At 43.5% G+C, this 17,836-nt stretch overlaps 1 protein-coding gene across 1 annotated transcript; it reads left to right on the forward strand.

Annotated features, from left to right (window-relative positions):
* The first annotated feature begins 1,977 nt into the window (after positions 1-1,977).
* Positions 1,978-3,246, forward strand: HTR1A (5-hydroxytryptamine receptor 1A). Its single transcript, XM_008691373.2, has one exon. The coding sequence runs from the start codon at positions 1,978-1,980 to the stop codon at positions 3,244-3,246; it is 1,269 nt and encodes a 422-aa protein (XP_008689595.2).
* The last annotated feature ends 14,590 nt before the right edge of the window (positions 3,247-17,836 follow it).

The following is a 17,836-nucleotide window of genomic DNA, read 5'->3' on the forward strand; positions in this document are numbered from 1 at the left end:
ATGTTCAAATGGGATTAAATTTGCCTTTCTTGGTAAAAGAAACAGCTTAGAACCAACCCATAGTAGTCTATTCATTTTCTATGTTGTCATCCCCATTTGTAAAATACAATACTGTTTTCCCCCCATTAGTGACTGTGTGCAAAAATACAAGTTCCAAAGTGCAGCCTTTGTCAGCACAAAGCCAGCACAGGTGAAGATGTTTGCCCAGGTCTATTAATACCTTGTTCCTAGAAATAACTTCTGAACGGCTGGCTGCAGGCTTTCAAAGAGAGCTAGAGAATAGAACAGGCTTGATATACAAGATTAAGAGCAAGAAGGGGCAATCAAAGAAATTTTTGAAGAAAACAGAAGAAGAAATACAAAATTCAATATTACTTCTTTTAATAACCGTATTTTTATTCTATGAAGTTATCGGATTGTCTCAATACCTGCTTAATTTCTGCAAGCCCAGGGTTTCTAGGTGGCTCTCCAAAGCGTTTGCCGGAAGGTGGCGATATAAGCCCTTATTGCCTAGAGCTGTCCCAAGTGCTGAAGCCGATATGGGCGCTTAAGAGAAACTGCGGGCCAGCGACCAGGGATTCCACCACGATCCCCTAGAGGTTTGCAGGCTCAGGTACTAGAAGCAGCAAAAGGCCATATAAAATACCCAACCTTATTTACAGAACACAGGCAAAAGATTTCCTTTCCTACATTTACTCGCCACAAAGCTATGAAACGTGGCAATATTTATTGAAATTAAAAAGGTAATGGTAATGGAAAGGCATGTGTATATGTATGGGTGTAGAATACATACCGAATTGAATTTTTTTCTTCACTTTGAGATGCAGATATTTACCTGTCCGTTGACACGTCCTTTATAATTCCTTTCCCCCCTAATTACCCAAGGTTAAAAAATAATAAAGCCACAGGCAACATCCTCCCCAAGGGAGTCAAGCTGGACTGTCAGATAATGAACTGCCTGGCTTCTTTAAAAAGCTAAGAAACACTTTGTTTTCTTTCCAGTAATTAATAATAATTTACAGACGAACCCAGGACTGTCTACCTCCCGGTTCAGGCTCCATGTGGCTCCTTTTCTCATTTCCTATTGCCACTCTGTTGCTGCTAACTCTACTTAATAATTTGACAGAAATATGAAGCAATGGATGGTTAGGATTTTTCCCCCTCTCCAGTTTGGCTGGGTGAGAGGCGGAGTTATATGTTGTAATATTGGTCTGACCGGCAGCAGATCCTGTGGAAGCGAATTCTCAATCTCTGCCGACCAAAAGGGGTTAGAACGAAAAGACGCTGAGCTAGAGGGAGAGGAGGGCGGGGACCCAGAGGAAAGAGACACTCAGGGTTGGGGAAGTGTTAGGAGGGGAGGGTTAGCGTGGGAGGGAGGGACACTCTCAGAGCAGTCGGAGCGACACACGGAAGGATAAAGAAAGGGGAGTGAGAAGAAGGAAGGAGACTGAAAGAGAAGGGAGAGGAAGAAAGGAGGAGAGAAGGCTTTCTAGAGAGGAGACAGGAGGAGAGACTGGAAAAGAGAAAGGGAGAGAAGAAGGAAGGGGAAAGTCACAGAGTGACCCTAGAGGATGAGGCTTCTCTATTCCAGATACTTCTAAGATTGAAGACTGTTTGCTAGTGGGGAGACTCCGGCTCCGGCAGCCAGTTGGGCAGCGGCAAAGTAAAATGGACAGTGAGAAACAGACGTTCCAGCCACCTCTCCAACGCCCAGAGGTCCCGGAGCTGTTCTCTGGCGAACTCCTTCCCCAGCTGGAGTCTCTGAGCCTGCTGGACCAAGGGAGCCCAGGGAGCGCCTGGAAGCTGCTCCTCGGAGATGCCCTCGCCTGAGCAGTAAGAACTTCCTACTTGAGTCCCTGCATTCCCTCCACCTGAAACTCCCCAGGAGAGAGGGGTGGAAGACCCCAGGGGGAGGGGCGAGGGGGATCCTAACGCAGCACTTTCTCCCCTCCCCCTCCCCCCGCCGGGCGCGCAGGCATGGATGTGCTCAGCCCGGGACAGGGCAACAACACCACCTTGTCTGAGGGTCCCTTCGGGACACGCAGCAACGCCACTGGCGTCTCCGACGTGACCTTCAGCTACCAAGTGATCACCTCCCTGCTGCTGGGCACGCTCATTTTCTGCGCGGTGCTGGGCAATGCGTGCGTGGTGGCCGCCATCGCCCTGGAGCGCTCCCTGCAGAATGTGGCCAACTATCTCATCGGCTCGCTGGCTGTCACCGACCTCATGGTGTCAGTGCTGGTGCTGCCCATGGCTGCGCTCTACCAGGTGCTCAACAAATGGACGCTGGGGCAGGTCACCTGTGACCTATTCATTGCCCTCGACGTGCTGTGCTGCACTTCGTCCATCCTGCACCTGTGCGCCATTGCACTGGACAGGTACTGGGCCATCACGGACCCCATCGACTACGTGAACAAGAGGACGCCCCGGCGCGCCGCCGCGCTTATCTCGCTCACTTGGCTCATAGGCTTCCTTATCTCCATCCCGCCCATGCTGGGTTGGCGCACCCCCGAAGACCGCTCGGACCCAGACGCGTGTACGATTAGCAAGGACCACGGCTACACTATCTACTCCACCTTTGGCGCTTTCTACATCCCACTGCTGCTCATGCTGGTTCTCTACGGGCGCATCTTCCGAGCTGCGCGCTTCCGCATCCGCAAAACAGTCAAGAAGGTGGAGAAGAAGGGAGCGGACACTCGTTTGGGGGTGTCGCCAGCCCCTCAGCCCAAGAAGAGCGTAAACGGCGAGCCCGGGAGCAGGGAATGGAGGCAGGGTGTGGAGAACAAAGCAGGGGGGGCTCTGTGCACCAATGGCGCGGTGAGGCAGGGTGACGACGGCGCCGCCCTGGAGGTCATTGAAGTGCACCGGGTGGGCAACTCCAAAGAGCACCTTCCGCTGCCCAGCGAGGCGGGTGCTATCCCTTGCGCCCCCGCCTCCTTCGAGAAGAAGAATGAGCGCAACGCGGAGGCCAAGCGCAAGATGGCCCTGGCCCGAGAGAGGAAAACGGTGAAGACGCTGGGTATCATCATGGGCACATTCATCCTCTGCTGGCTGCCCTTCTTCATCGTGGCCCTTGTCCTGCCCTTCTGCGAGAGCAGCTGCCACATGCCCACCCTGTTGGGCGCCATAATCAACTGGCTGGGCTACTCCAACTCTCTGCTCAACCCTGTCATTTACGCCTACTTCAACAAAGACTTCCAAAACGCGTTTAAGAAGATCATCAAGTGCAAGTTCTGCCGCCGATGATGGTGGGGGAGTAGTAGGCGAGTAGGCCCGCCCCATCCTTTCTGCCTCTTCCAGCCCTCTGGAATCAACACCTCTGATAGCTCGCTACTTTTCTCCTGACTTTCTCGGCTGCTCCGGGTCGCCTGCTTCCAGATCTCGTCCCTCTCCGCCCGTCGCCCAATCCCCTGCCCCGAGGGAGCGCGCTTTGTGCAAAGAGCCCCAGCGGAGGGTCTGGAGGGCGTGGGGAACTCCCCGGTCTGTGATAAGCGACCTTGGCTCAGACTTTGGCCTCAGAATCAGTTCTGATCCCTGCACTTGCCTCCTCCCTCTTCTGCACCCCAAATTTTCGCGGCGGAAGTTTAAGCCTCAGTTGTTCAAGGCAAAAAATCTACACAGAAAAATAAACTGTACACCCAGCTGCCGAGCCCACTAACGGCCCCCACCTGATCGCCCCAATGCTAGAACTTGGGTTTAAGCTTCAGGAGTTTGCTTCATTCCCTATTCCCAACCCCGCCCCGTTCCCCTACCCTGGAAACTCACTTTTTTTTTTTTTTTTTCCAGTTTCATCCCTTCTTTCCGGCTTCTCTTTATGCCCTCCCCAGTCCCTATGCATAGGTTTGCTAGTCGGGAAAAGCCGGAGCGTCTGTTTTCCCCAGTGACTGTGGCGTCCCTGGGAATCCGCACCTCCCTGTGTAGACTTGCAGAGTAACTCTTCCGCGCACACCCCCCTGCTCTGTTTTCATGGACTCGAAACAAGTGGCCAGAAGCTGTCTCTCAGAATGGACTTGTAAGTACAAGCAAGGCTGGGCCAGCGGGGGAGAGCGAGGAGGGAGTGCGGAACGATTTTTATCCGTGCTTGCCTTGGCGTCAGCACTCACCAAAGAAACTGACAATCAGTGGGAAGGGAGAACGGACTTCGGTTTGTACAGGCTGCTGGCGCGTCTGCACGTTCTGGCGTCGCCACTTACCTACCGCGGGCTGTGCCGGCCGGCCAAGGTGTGCGTGCTCAGGCCCCCGTCGGCCCACAGGGCCCCGCGCCTCCGCAGCCAGCTGCTGTTCGGTGTGCGTCCTACGCGCGCGCAAGGAAGAAATCGGAACTAGAGCCAGTCCTCCGCCTGCTCCGCGGGACGCGCATAACGGCGGATAAACCACCGGGTTTGCGGAAGTCGCTGGAGCTAGGTCCGGCGGGATGAAGGAGACTGGGGAAGCCAAAGAGGGTGGGCATGTGAGAGGGAGGAGACCTCAGTGCGCTTGGCCCGGGCTGCAGATGGCGCTCCTCTTGGAACCCGAAAGGGCAGTTTCATCCAAACGATGCAGACTCTTTCCTCCTAGTTACCCCCGTCCTTTCGGATAGAATAGTTCTGTTAAGCGCGTCCTACCACTGCGTGGGATTTGTTCTGTAGGACGTCCAGCACACATAGTTACCAGGACTTTGCTTTCCAAATAGGAATTCCAGGCTTCCAATCAAATGGGTCTCGATAGGTTTAGTACAGTCTGTGACCTCACGGGCAGTTACTTTAAATAATGGGGACCTAAAGACTAGTTAGGGGTGCTCTCGCTGAGGAGTCCTGAGCATCTGGTACAGGGTTATGTTTGCTTCTTGGCCTGATGTGAGCCACAGGTCTAGGACAAACCAGTTTCTTGCCATTTGAATATATGGAGCACTCCAAGCTTTCTCCCCCACAAAAGTTACTCTTTCAACCTTGCCACTTCTGCTGAGAATTCAGTTATACTCTTTACTGCCCCCAGAAGGGAGGTTATTTTGGTGCTCCGTTTGAATGTACATTTCCATCCACAGGACTGGGATCAGAAGGTTTGTTAGTTAGCTGTAGCCTCTAATTTTCTGATGACTATCGGTTGTGTTTTCCAGTAATTGCGCAAAGTTATTGATTTTTACTCCCCTCTCTCTTCAACTGGACCTTTTGAATGATTGCGTCTGCTGTTCGAGAACGGTGTTGCAAAAGTTGCCAATGGAAAGTGCACGTGTGTTTAGGATTAAGACCGTGAAAATACAGCTCTTTCGCCCGAAGCCATTTTCTTGTTTGTCAACAGAATAAAGCCTCCATTTGGTATCTCTTTCTCTAACTGAAACTGAGAATAAACATCATACCCAGTAAGATATAGTGTAAGAACTCTGGACATTCAGTGGATGGTTAGTTTATGCATGTGTAATGCTGAGAAGCGGCTAGGGTGATAAGGTGGACTTCTTTCTTCAGTCCAAAAATTTTTCATTTGAAAATTCAATTTCTTTTTTTACTCACGATAATTTCAGTACAACTGTATGAAAAAAATAGACCTTTCTGTATGTCTTCCTTAATTATAGAACAGAGCATATATGTAAAATAATTCAAGCTCAAATTTTGTTTATCCAAATTATGCCTTGGCCAGCAAGTATTACATTCAAAGTCTTGAGTCTTCCATTTACTTGTATCTCTTACAGAACTCTATAGCAATGGTTTTTGGACATTTATTCTTCCTACTTTGGAGGAATTACATCAAAATGAGGAAGAAGCATCCAGTTGGAGTATAATTGCCAAGGCAATAGAGAAATTTGGGGCATAAGTGCATAGCAGTCAACAGCCCCTGATGCTTTTTCTTTCTTTTAGTCTTTGTATTAAGACAAAGTATATATGCATCAAAATTGGCCTTCACTTTACCCTGTGACAATAAAGGACTTTATTAATGGTAATGCTACAATAAACTGGTATCAGTAACACATGCATCTTTATTTTAATCGGAATTACTGTCTATTTGTATTTATTTGGGTTTTTTAAAAATTGAAGTTAACACAATCAGGAGAAGATTCTGCTATACAGATCAGGGATATGAAACTTAGGGAAATAAATTTAGTTTTTAGTACTGAAACTCATTCTAAATGAGGGATTTCTTTTTTTTTTTTTTTTAATTTTTTAAATTTATTTATGTGACAGAGAGACAGCCAGCGAGAGAGGGAGAACACCAGCAGGGGGAGTGGGAGAGGAAGAAGCAGGCTCCTAACCTAGGAGCCCGATGTGGGACTCGATCCGGGAACGCCGGGATCACGCCCTGAGCCGAAGGCAGACGCTTAAGGACTGCGCTACCCAGGCGCCCCTAAATGAGGGATTTCTTATTTTAAAAATCCTGTGTCTGAAAAGAGAAGGTCACATCTCATTGTTTAGCCATGAAACCATGAATTTTCCCTGACTGACATCTATGGTTAAGACTTAGACATCTGTCTAATTAATATGGACAGGGTGGAGGACGTTGCAGAAGAGAAATGCAGCCTCTGATGAGAGCAACAAGAAAAAAACCACATTTTGTGTTTTTAAAGCAGTGGACAGTCGGACGCCCCCCTGTCTACCCCACAACTTGCAGCTAGAAGAAAATAACCTCCCTGGGTTTCAAGTTAAGCAACTCATTATTTTGGCGTTTGTCACTCAATTAGAAGTGAAGGGGCATTTTCCTTTCTGTCTGGGTCTCACTTGTTAGTGGGGCTCTGTATGGAAGATCTGTTACTATGTTAAAATTAAATTTTATGCTCTCTTTTCCCCTGCTGGAATCATCAGCAATGCCTCTTGTTTCCCAGGTTCTGTTTGTTAATTCCACTGCTTTCTGGTATGATGGCTGCAGGGCATGGTGAGCCCAGGTATACCTCCTGGGGGAACAGAAGGGTCTGGGATATTTTGGCCCCAGGAAGAGAGCACTCTGAAGCTGCAGGAAGCCTTGTACAGACAATATATGTGTACACATGTTCTCCCAATAATGAAGTGTAAAGACAGGGGACTGGGGAGAAGAAAAACTGTCTAGAATTTCTCATCTGAAAACTGTTCCCTTAATGTGTCCCTGACCTTGAGTAAAATGGTGCCTTTGGAACATTGGTCTTTTAGATTCTGGGTATCTCCCTTCTTGGCCCTTGTTCTCTGCTCTGGCATCTATTCCTCCAAGGGGACAATGGCTTTCTGTTTTCTACAGGCCTTCCTGAGTCTCTATCAACACTCAAATTGAAAAAGAAAATAGTTATCATTCACTTCCAGTGTGACTAACAAGCCTGGGTAACATATTAGGGGCCACCATATGTCAGGCTCCATGAAATAATGTTGAAATATGGGTCTACAAATTACTAGAAGATACTTTGGCCACCTTGAAGGAGTTTCCAACCTACTGGGGTATATAAGAACAAGCCATGAAAGCTAAGTGGATACTAATGGTAGAATATTAGTATCATCTAACAGGACAAGTCGCAAGAGTTTGGCTCTGTAAGAATTCAGGGGGCAAACATCACTGTGACTGAGGGTGGGTAGGAAAGAGTAGGTANGGAAAGCTGCATAAAGCATCCAGGACTGAGCTGAAGGCACATGGATGGGGGCGGTATGAAAAGGCAGCCATTCTTTATGAGATCCAAAGACAACTTGATCCCTTCTTGTCAAATGGGGGCCTGGGATGAAATCTGTGACTGCGTTGCTGGGTGCTGGTAGCCTGGGTTGGTTAAGGAGGTAGAGATCCTGGAAAAAGATGCAGATTCACGGCTTCCCATGTCTTGTAATAGAAGGGTCTGGGAAGAGAGAGAAAAGATGAATCTAGATTAAGAGGAAGAATGTTTTGACAGAGTGAGGGAACAGCAAATGAATAGGAAGAGAATCATTAAACTATTAAATGTTGACAAAAGATTGATCAGGGGTAGGCACAAGACAGAATAATCCATACTTACGTAGCGTTTAAGTTTTTGCCAGGTGATTTTCACACAATATACCATTTAAATTTGGGGTAGCAGATCCTTTCAGAAATACCAATTAGACCACTTTAGCCAAAGCAGAAGATTCACATAGCAGCCGGTAGGTATAGAAAAAAGTGCTAGAGATCATATGTGGAATCATTGTAATTCCAGGTTAAAAAGCTAGAACTAAACTTTAGTCAGCGTGGATCACTAAGAATGAAGACAGAAGAGTTCTGTTTGGAGCTAATTTCAATGACACAGGTGAAATAATGAAGACCTGATTGTGGGATGTCAGCAGGAGGAATGGAAAATGAGTTAGACATCAAAGAAAGAACTGGCAGGACTTAGTGTCTGGATGTGAGGAGGGAGGGAGTTGAAGATGCTGAGGAGATGTGGGCAAACGACAGAAAAGGGGAAGTCAAGAGTTACTTCTCCTCTGGGTCTTGGGTTTTTTTTTTTTAGCTTGATCTGTAAATATAAAAAGGCTTTGTTCTCTGCTAAGAGAATTCCCAGCCCAGATGGCAGGGACCTTCCGGGAAAGGTATTGATACATGTCACAGTTTGTCATTTGGGAGAGTATGTGAGGAATGATCCTCAGAGAACAATGCTTGGATCAATACCCTGATTGTTGATGCATTTTTCTTTTCTTTTGGTGGAATATGTTGTTTTTTGGAGAGGCCACAATTCCAAGGTGCTGCAGCAGCCTCTCAAGAAGGGTACCCCCAACAGACCATGATGGGCAGTGTGTTAAGGATACATGAAGCCCAGAAGACTGAGTCTGTCCAGTTGACCCAGTGGAGAGCGGAGCAATCCACTTTACTCTTCAAGTCCAGTTATCAAGAACCATAGCAGACCTATTTGATCCTTAAACCAGATATTCCTAGAAAATCTAGATCCAGGAGGCTAGAGTATGCAGTGACTTATTTCTATTTTCCATCTCACTGTGCTTTGAGGCAATGGCAGGGATGGGGAAATTAGTTGGGTCCTCAGAACCTTCAGTAACTGATCCAGTCATTTCTACAGTGCCTGTCTGTAACACTGCACAATTGTCCAGCTTTTGGGAAATTCTCCAGGGCAGGATTTCAAGGAGATGTCTTGCATTGGCAATTGATTGTTCTGTTGTGTCTCAGCTCGATTCAAGTTTGAAGAAAGAAGAGGAAGCAGGCTGGCTGGGAGGAAGGATGGGGGAAGGAAGGAGTAGGCAACAGGACTCACCTATCTTACAGGTTGTATTAGCTGCGGAGATGGAGGAGGAAGTGTTTTGAAACTTCTCTACGGTACTTGGATGAGACGCATTTTATGAAATCTGGTATGCCTCACTGTCTCTGGGAACAATTAGGTTGATGTTGCGAGAACTGAGTAAGAGAGAAAGCAAATGGTGAGAGCTGGTTGTAACTTTAACAGGACAGTAGAGACAGAACTGCAGTTGCAAATATTCACAAACAATGTGGTTTCTTGCAAGCAGATGCTGCATTATAAGGATTTGCAATGTAGAAGGGGCAATTTCTGGGACAGCCTCTGGTTCAGCAATAGGGGGCAGATGGTTCCTTCATTCGTTCCACTAATATTCCTGAACCACCTGTGGGCCCGACACTGTTCTACGTATTTGGGATACAGCAGTGAACAAAGCAGATGAAGTGTGTGCGGTAGATTATTTGTAAAAACGCCACAGTTATTCCCCTCCGTGTGTGCACTTTTTTGCATTGTGACTTTTAGCTTCTACAAAGGTCTGGAGGGTTTCTCACTGCTTGAATCTGAGTTGGCCTTGTGACTTGCTTTGACCAATAGAACAGGCCAGACTGATGTGACCATGCAACTCATGAGGCTTTGCACTTTTCCACACGCTCCCTCAGAATCCTGCACAACCACATGTAAACAGGCTCACTTGCTGGAGACCAAGAGAAGAGTCATCCTAGCTAAGGCCATCATGGACGAGCCAGATCTCAAGTGACTCAGAAGCTGACTGCAGATGCAAGAGTGAGCACAGCTAACACCGGAGAAAGCTCCCACCTTCGTTTATGACCAATTTGTCAAAGTATAGACTTGTGAACAAAATACATGGTTGGTATTTTAAGGCACTACATTTTGAAGGTAATTTGTCATGCTGAAAAGGCTAACTGATACAGTCTCATGCCTTAAGAAGTTTACATTCCAGAGAAGGAAAGAGAAACTTAACAAAACCACATACACACACACACACACACACACACACACACACACACACACATATCAGATGGTGATCAGTATTATGGGAAAAAATAAACTAGAGTATGTTACGTAGCAAGTGCTGAGATGGAGAGGATGAGTGTTCCAATTTTTAAAAAATATTTTATTTATTTATTTGACAGAAAGCACAAGCAGGGGGAGCAGCAGGCAGAGGGAGAGGGAGAAGCAGGCTCCCTATTGAGTAAGGAGTCTGATGCGGGGCTCAATCCCAGGGCCTCAGGATCATGACCTGATCTGAAGGTGATGCTTAACTGACTGAGCCACCCAGGCGTCCCTAGTGTTCCTATTTTTTATAGGATCTTCAAGGAAGGGCTCACTGATAAGGTAACATTTGAATGGATACCCTGAAAGAGTTACCAGAGGCGTGAGGCTGTGGCTTGGTGAAATAGAGCACTTGAAGAAATAAATTTTAAATCCTATACAATTTACTATGAAAATTCCAAAGGGTCTATTTCCAACAGGAAATACCAGGAAATTGAAGATTTAAGGATATGTGTGCTCAATTTCTAGAATTTTCTCAGTTCTTGACAGCAGACTCGTTTAGGTTGAAAGCATTTGTATACAGCCTCTTAGGGGCAAGGTCATGGGAAGCTCTGAATGGGGTTTCTCTAAATCTCATATAGTCCTATAATCCCCAGACTCTGGCATATACTCTACATAGTGGAAAAAAGAAAAAATGCCTCGGCAAGCAAAGTCACCTGAATTTAATGTCCTGCTATGCTACCACTGACGTCTTGCTATGTTGTATATTAGTTTTACTTTGAAAAAGGTCTATTGAGATAAAATTCACATTCTTTTCATTAACCCATTAAAGTATACGATTTGAAGGGATTTAGTGCATTCACAGTTAGGCAGCCATCACAGCAATCCATTTTAGAGTATTTTTATTACCCCCCGAAATAAGTGCCATATCCATTAACAGGTGCTCCTTATTTCCCACTAAACCCAGAGCCCCAGGCAACCACTAATCTACTTTCTGTCTCTATGACTTCGCCCATTAAGAACATTTCATATAATATGTAGTCTTTTGTAAAAGGCTTATTTTACTTAGCGTAATGTTTTAAAGGTTATCCATGTTGTATTAGGTATCAATACTTTATTTCCTTATATTGCCGAATAATAGTTAATTTTATAGATCTACTACATTTTATTTATTCATCCATTAATGAACAGTTGGGTTGTTTGCACTTTTTGGCTATTGTGGATAATGCTGCTGTGAACATTTGTGTACAAATTTCTGCGTGGGCATGTTTTCATTATCTTGGATATAAAGCTAGGAGTAGAATTACTGAGTCATGTGCCAACAATATGTCTAACATTTTAAGGAACTTACAAAATGTTTTCCAAAGTGGCTGCACCATTCTGCCTTTCTCCATTCCTACCAACTATGTAAAAGGGTCCTTTCCAATGTCTCTTTGCCAGGACTTGTTATTATCTGTGTTTTTGATGGTAGCCATCCTAGTTCGTCTGCAGGGCTCTCTCATTGTGGTTTTTATTTGCCTTTCTCTAATAACCATTAGAGCATCTTTTCGTGTGCTTATTGGCCATTTGTATATCTTATCTAGAGAAATAGCTATTCAAATTCTTTTCTCACTTTTAAATTCAGGTGGTCCTTTTGTTACCGAGTTGTAGAAGTTTTTTTCTATATTCTGGATACTAAACTCTTTTTTTTTTTTTTTAAGATTTTATTTATTTATTTGACAGAGAGAGAGAGAGAGAGAGAGAGACAGCCAGCGAGAGAGGGAACACAAGCAGGGGGAGTGGGAGAAGACGAAGCAGGCTCATAGCAGAGGAGCCTGATGTGGGGCTCGATCCCATAACGCCGGGATCATGCCCTGAGCCGAAGGCAGACGCTTAACCGCTGTGCCAGCCAGGTGTCCCTGGATACTAAACTCTTATCAGAAGATGATTTGCATATTATTTTCTTCAATTCTATCATCTTCTCACTTTCTTGATGTTATCATTTGCAATGGAAATGTTTTTAATTTTGGTGAAGTCCAATTTCTCTATTTTTTCTTTTGTTGCTTATGCTTTTTGTGTTGTATCTAGGAAGGTCCCAAAGTTTTACTCACATGTATTTTTTAAGGGTTGTATACTTTTAGCCTTTACATTTAGGTAGTTGATCCGTCTTCAGTTGACTTTTGTGTATGGTGGAAACAATGTACTCAACTTCAGATTTTTGCACTTGCCAAACATTTGTTGAAGAAGCAACTATTTTTCCTCATGGAATTCTTTTTAGCACTCTTGATGAAGATCAGTCGTGCATGCGTGTAAGGGATTATTTCTGGACTCTGAATTCTATTACGCTGATCTATATGTGTATCCTTACGCCAGCATCACACAGTCTTGATTACTACAGCTTTGCAGTAAGTTTGGAAATCAGACTATAAGAACGTTTTTTCAAGAACATTTCAGTCATTCTATCCCTTACATTTCCGTATGAAGAGCCGCTTGTCAATTTCAGGGAATAAAAGGAAGCTAAGATTTTAATAGGGATTGCACTGGATCTGAATGTAGATTGATATGATGAATATCATAATATAAACAATATTAAATCTTCAGATTCATGAACATGGACTGTCTTTCCACACATTTAAGTCGGCTTTAAGTTATTTTAACAATGTTTTGTAGTTTTCAGAATGCAAGTCTGCATTCATTTTGTTGAATTCATTCCCAGGTATTTTCTTCTTTTTGATGATATTGTAAATAAAATATTGCTTTCTTTTAAAAATATTTTAAAATATCTTTTTAAAGTTGTAGTTGATAAACAATGTTACATTAGTTTTGGGTGTACAACATAGTGATTCAGTGACTCTGTAGGTTATGCTGTTCTCACCACAAGGGTCGCTGCCATCTGTCACCATAAAACGCTATTACAATACCACTGACTACGTTCCCTGTGCTGTGCCTTTCATCCCCATGACTGATGTGTTCCATAGTGGGAAGCTTATTGCTTTCTTTATTCCTTTTCAAATTGTTTATTGTATAGAACATGGTAGATATATGTATATTGAAATTTTATTCTGCAGTCTTGCTAACTTGTTTATTCTGTTGTTCCATTAGTGAATGTCTTAGGATTTTCTGTATACAACATTGTGTCATCTGTAAATAGAAGTAGTTTTCCTTCCTTTCTTCCCCCAGTCTGTATGCCTTCTTTCTTTTCTTTTTTCTTTTTTTTTTTTTGCCCAATTTCCTGGCCAGAACCTCCAGTATAAGACTGCATGAAAATGGTGAGACCAGATATCCTATCTTCTTCTTGGTTGTTTTGAGAAAACACTCAGACTTTTACCATTTTGTATGCTGTTCACTATGGGTTTTTCATAGCTGCACTTTATCAGGTCGAGGAAATTTCCTTATTTCCTACTTTAGTGAGTGTTTTTATCATGAAAGTGTGTTGGATTTTATCAAATGCTTTCTCTCGTTCAATTAAGATGATCGTGTGCATTTTTTTGCTTTATTCTATTGATATGGCATATTACATTAATTTGTTTTCAGATGTGAAACCAACCTTAGATTCTTGGGATAAATCTCACTTAGTCATGATGTATAATTCTTTTTATATATTGCTGGATTGGGTTTGCTAGTATTTTTGAGGGTTTTGTATCTATATTCATATGAAATATCAGCCTATAGTTTTCCGTTTCTGTTATAGCTCTGTGCAGTTTTGACATCACATTGCAAATGTGTAATGACCTGTTTATGAACAAGCACAGACCGTTCAGGGTTTAGGAGGGATTGACCGTGCGTGGAGGTGTTAGGAACACCCTAATGCATTTCAGTTCCTGTAAAGGATCTGAGTGAGTCACCACAATTCTAGAAACAACTCTAATAATCATTGATGTTGTTAATATTAGTGTTCATACATTTTATTTGATTATAACAACATCTTACTATGGTTTAATAAGTGTCATAGCATGTTTGTGGTCGTCAATATTGAAGACCTTTTCTTCCTGCGTACACTGCTACACTACATTTTCCAACTTTTCTTCTTGTAGAGTGTGGCTGTGAGGCTGGTGTCAGGCTAATATAATATATTCAGATTGATATCACCACTTTGAGGGTTTCACTGTAAAGACCTCCAGAATGATCTTCGTTTTCATTTGGTAGGTAAATGAAGAGGACTCCCTGGTCAGAGAGGAGTATGGGGCCACAGGTATAAAGAGCCTAATCTCTAATTCTCTAGGTAGACCAGTCTTCTCCACCCCCCTCCCCACCAACCAGCCTTTGACTGTGATACAAACAGAAATGAAAGCTCAGTTTAATTTAATTAAACTGAATTTTTTTAGGTTGTTCGTACAGAAGTTACGATATATTGATATATTGATATCAGTATTGATATATTGATCAATATATCAAAATAAAATATAAAATACCCCATCAGTGAGGTTGCACTTGATAAGTGAGGTGACTGCCAACTGCTCTTCCTTTTGGTCAAAGTCACAAACCTGCTGGAGAGAGATGAATTTGGGACAAGATGACACACTTTCCTTGTATATTCTGAACAGTACTGGGCAGCCAGGAAGAAGCCCTGTGCCCATCACTGGTGCTTTAGTTTAGAGGCTTAGTTTCGCTCTGGCTTTAGTTTTATGGAATGTGTTTACAATAATGCCCCTGAGCCACATCTTTGGGTCTTTGGGAAAATTATAAAATCGACACAATTGATTTTCAATGGCTTTTGCTTTCTTTGAGGCATCCTTTTCTTTCATTATGCTATCCCCATTAGGCTCTCAAAATCTTCACTACAGGTCTCCCTAAGGAAGTTTCTGACTTGCAAATTTTATTCCCCACTCTTTCAATTTTGGATCTTGCCAAAGGTGTTGGAGGATCAAACCAGGCCAGGGGCAGACAGAGAGTTGACTAAGTTGACAGGTAATCATGAGATACAATGACAACTTAACTTTTATCATTTGGACAAATGAAAGGGGGGCTTTCTATACTCCGTAATATAGATATTACTAATTAGTATGACATATAAAAAACAAAAGGACTATAGAATGAACACCTTGTGACTTGGTGTATTGCTATGGGTATTACATGTATGAATTATCCCAAGGGAAATGAAGTTATCTGTACCATGCTTTTCCAATGACAGTCTTCCAAGCTCATATGTTTATACATGTAAGTAGATAACAGTAAGATGACAAATGGCCAAGAGGCTTTCCTATATTACCACATGAGATTATTTAAGAATTCTCTAGCATACTTAGATGGCTATTGTAGTAGAATAGCTTAGACAAGTATGATGGAGGAAGGATGGAAACGGGAATGATTAGTAACAGAGGGCTGCTGGGAAAGCCCTGAGAGGCCTGGGAGATGGGCTGAGTGTGAAAAATGGTGTTGGAGAGGAACCCACATTTGGAGATGGGAGAAGATTGGAATAGACTAGAAATAGGGCAATGAAGAACAGAAGGTGCTACTTTAGGAGAGAAGAAACAGGCCTTTGATAAATGTCCAGAATTCAATTTCATTCTTTTTTTTTTTAAGATTTTTATTACTTATTTGAGAGAGAGAGAGAGAGAGAGAGGAGAGAGAGTCCACGAGTTGGGGGAGAGGCAGAGGGAGAAGCAGACTCCTCACTGAGCAGGGAGCGAACGTGGGGCTCAATCTAAGGACCCTGAGATCATGACCTGAGTTTAAGGTAGAGGTTTAACCGACTGAGCCACCCAGGTGTCTCTAATTTTAGTCTTAGAGAAAGAAAGCAGCTCTGTGATGAGAGGTGTGAGGACACAGAGAGGCCATGCAGCCATTGTGTGAGAACACTAGCTGCCGTGATAGGCTGGCTCTCATGAGAGCTAAAGGGGAGGTTGGATGACATAAACATTTCTTTTTCTTTCAGATAAAAGGAGGCCAAAGTATGTCTCTAGAGACTGGGAAAAGGGAAGCAACAAAGAAGAAAGATTGAAGGCAGGAAGAACTTAAGATTCTCGTGAATGAGGGGGTCACTGAAGAGCCAAGTCTTAAAGAAGGCAAGAGGTTGAAGGGTTGAGCTTTGAGGTGGAGACTTTCTGTGAGACAGGAGATGAAGGGACATGCGTAAAGAGGTAGAGATAATCCAGCTTTGGGGAGAAAGGAAGCTGTTATGTGAGCATCAACTTGTCAGTGGTTTCATTGGAGTGTTACAGGTCTAGCTGGATGCCCCTGGTCAACAGTCAAAATGAGAGCACATCTGTACTGGAGAATCTGCTACCTGGGAGCCAGATGAAATTGCATGCAACTGGAGGCTGCAAGTGGTATTTGTTGAGAGTAGCCTCAGAGTTCGAGCTGATCTTCACACTAGTGTATATATGACCTCTTTTTTGGTCCTTCCTGGCCTGGCTTGCTCCTTCACCACCTTTGACATGATTTGAAATTGGGGGAGTAGGAAATCAAACATATGGGTCCATTCTAGGGCTGGCAGTTGCTCTGATTTCCTCCACTTCACCATCGCCTCTAAGAATATGTAGAATCCTTCATTACTGAAACTTTGACAAACAGGAGAGAATTTGTGCCTGATGCTTCTTTTATTCAAGAAGTAAGATAACAAGTGACAGGAGCAAGGGCAATGATGTCATCAGGGTAAATAAAGTCTAGATTAGTTAACACAACCAAAAATGTACTAGTGATTTTATAACAGGGGTTCTTAAACTGTCAAGCAACTCTTGAGTTATCAAGTTATCTGCTTTGTACTAAACTAGATCCATGGGAATGGCTGACTTCTAGCTTATTTCCTAGTTCTTCCCCAACTTCCCCTGATTGCGGAGCCCTATTGCTCTACCTATAGGTCTCTCACATATGCCCTTCCTTTATTTCTCTTAATTTCCCACATTCCAGTTTTAGGTTTTAGTTCGTGCCTTCCGTTCATGATCGCATGATTGTTGCAGCTCCCTAAATTGCCTTGCATTCCATCTTCTCACTTACTTCTCCTCCTTTTATTCAGTCTTGAGTACCACTATTAAATTAATATCCTATGGCAAAAGATGCCCCGTATTCAAGTGTACTTCTCACAATATAACCAATTCCTCCTAGGTACCTCATGCTGAGATTAAACAAGATAATATTTGAGATATTTAGCAAAAGTTCTGTTATGTAGCACCTACTTAACAAATGTTATTGGATTTTTGCTCAAGGCAGAACATGTGATTGGGTCGTTCATTGTTTTTGCAGGTAGAGAATGGGGAGAAAAATTATATTGAATATTAGATTTCATACTCTTATTTTTTAATTGCATGAAACAGAAGACAGTTAAGTAGAAGTCAGACTTATCCAGCTGTTTCTAATGACTTTTCCAAATGTGTGAGGGAGAAGTAAGAGGACATTTGCAAACTATTATGGTTCATAAAATAGAGCTTTTTTTTTTTTAAAGGAATAAGATAATTAATAAGACTTAAGAATGAACTTGGTAACTGGTAAAATACTAGAAAATGAGGCGTCTATGCTCTTTGCTTTTAGTCTTTGCTTTGCCTTTGCTGGACCTTGAAGTTCTCTTTCTCTCTCACACTCTGTCTCCCTTGCTCCCTAATCTTTGGCTCTAGCGGGGTGGGCAGCTTTTCATTGCTCTCAGTTCAGGATGGTTTTCACAGTGGACCACAGGGTTACCACTCTTAAGCCTCTCCGGAGGAACCAGATGGCTGGTATCCTTGAGCTGCCAAAACAGTAGTAATAAAAACCATAAAATGTGAGGAAATGATACTTTTGTTTTTGGTTACATTTCAG

The sequence above is a fragment of the Ursus maritimus genome, unplaced genomic scaffold (genome assembly GCF_017311325.1).
Source record: "Ursus maritimus isolate PB19 unplaced genomic scaffold, ASM1731132v1 scaffold_5, whole genome shotgun sequence".
In the NCBI taxonomy this organism is placed as follows: Eukaryota; Metazoa; Chordata; class Mammalia; order Carnivora; family Ursidae; genus Ursus; species Ursus maritimus.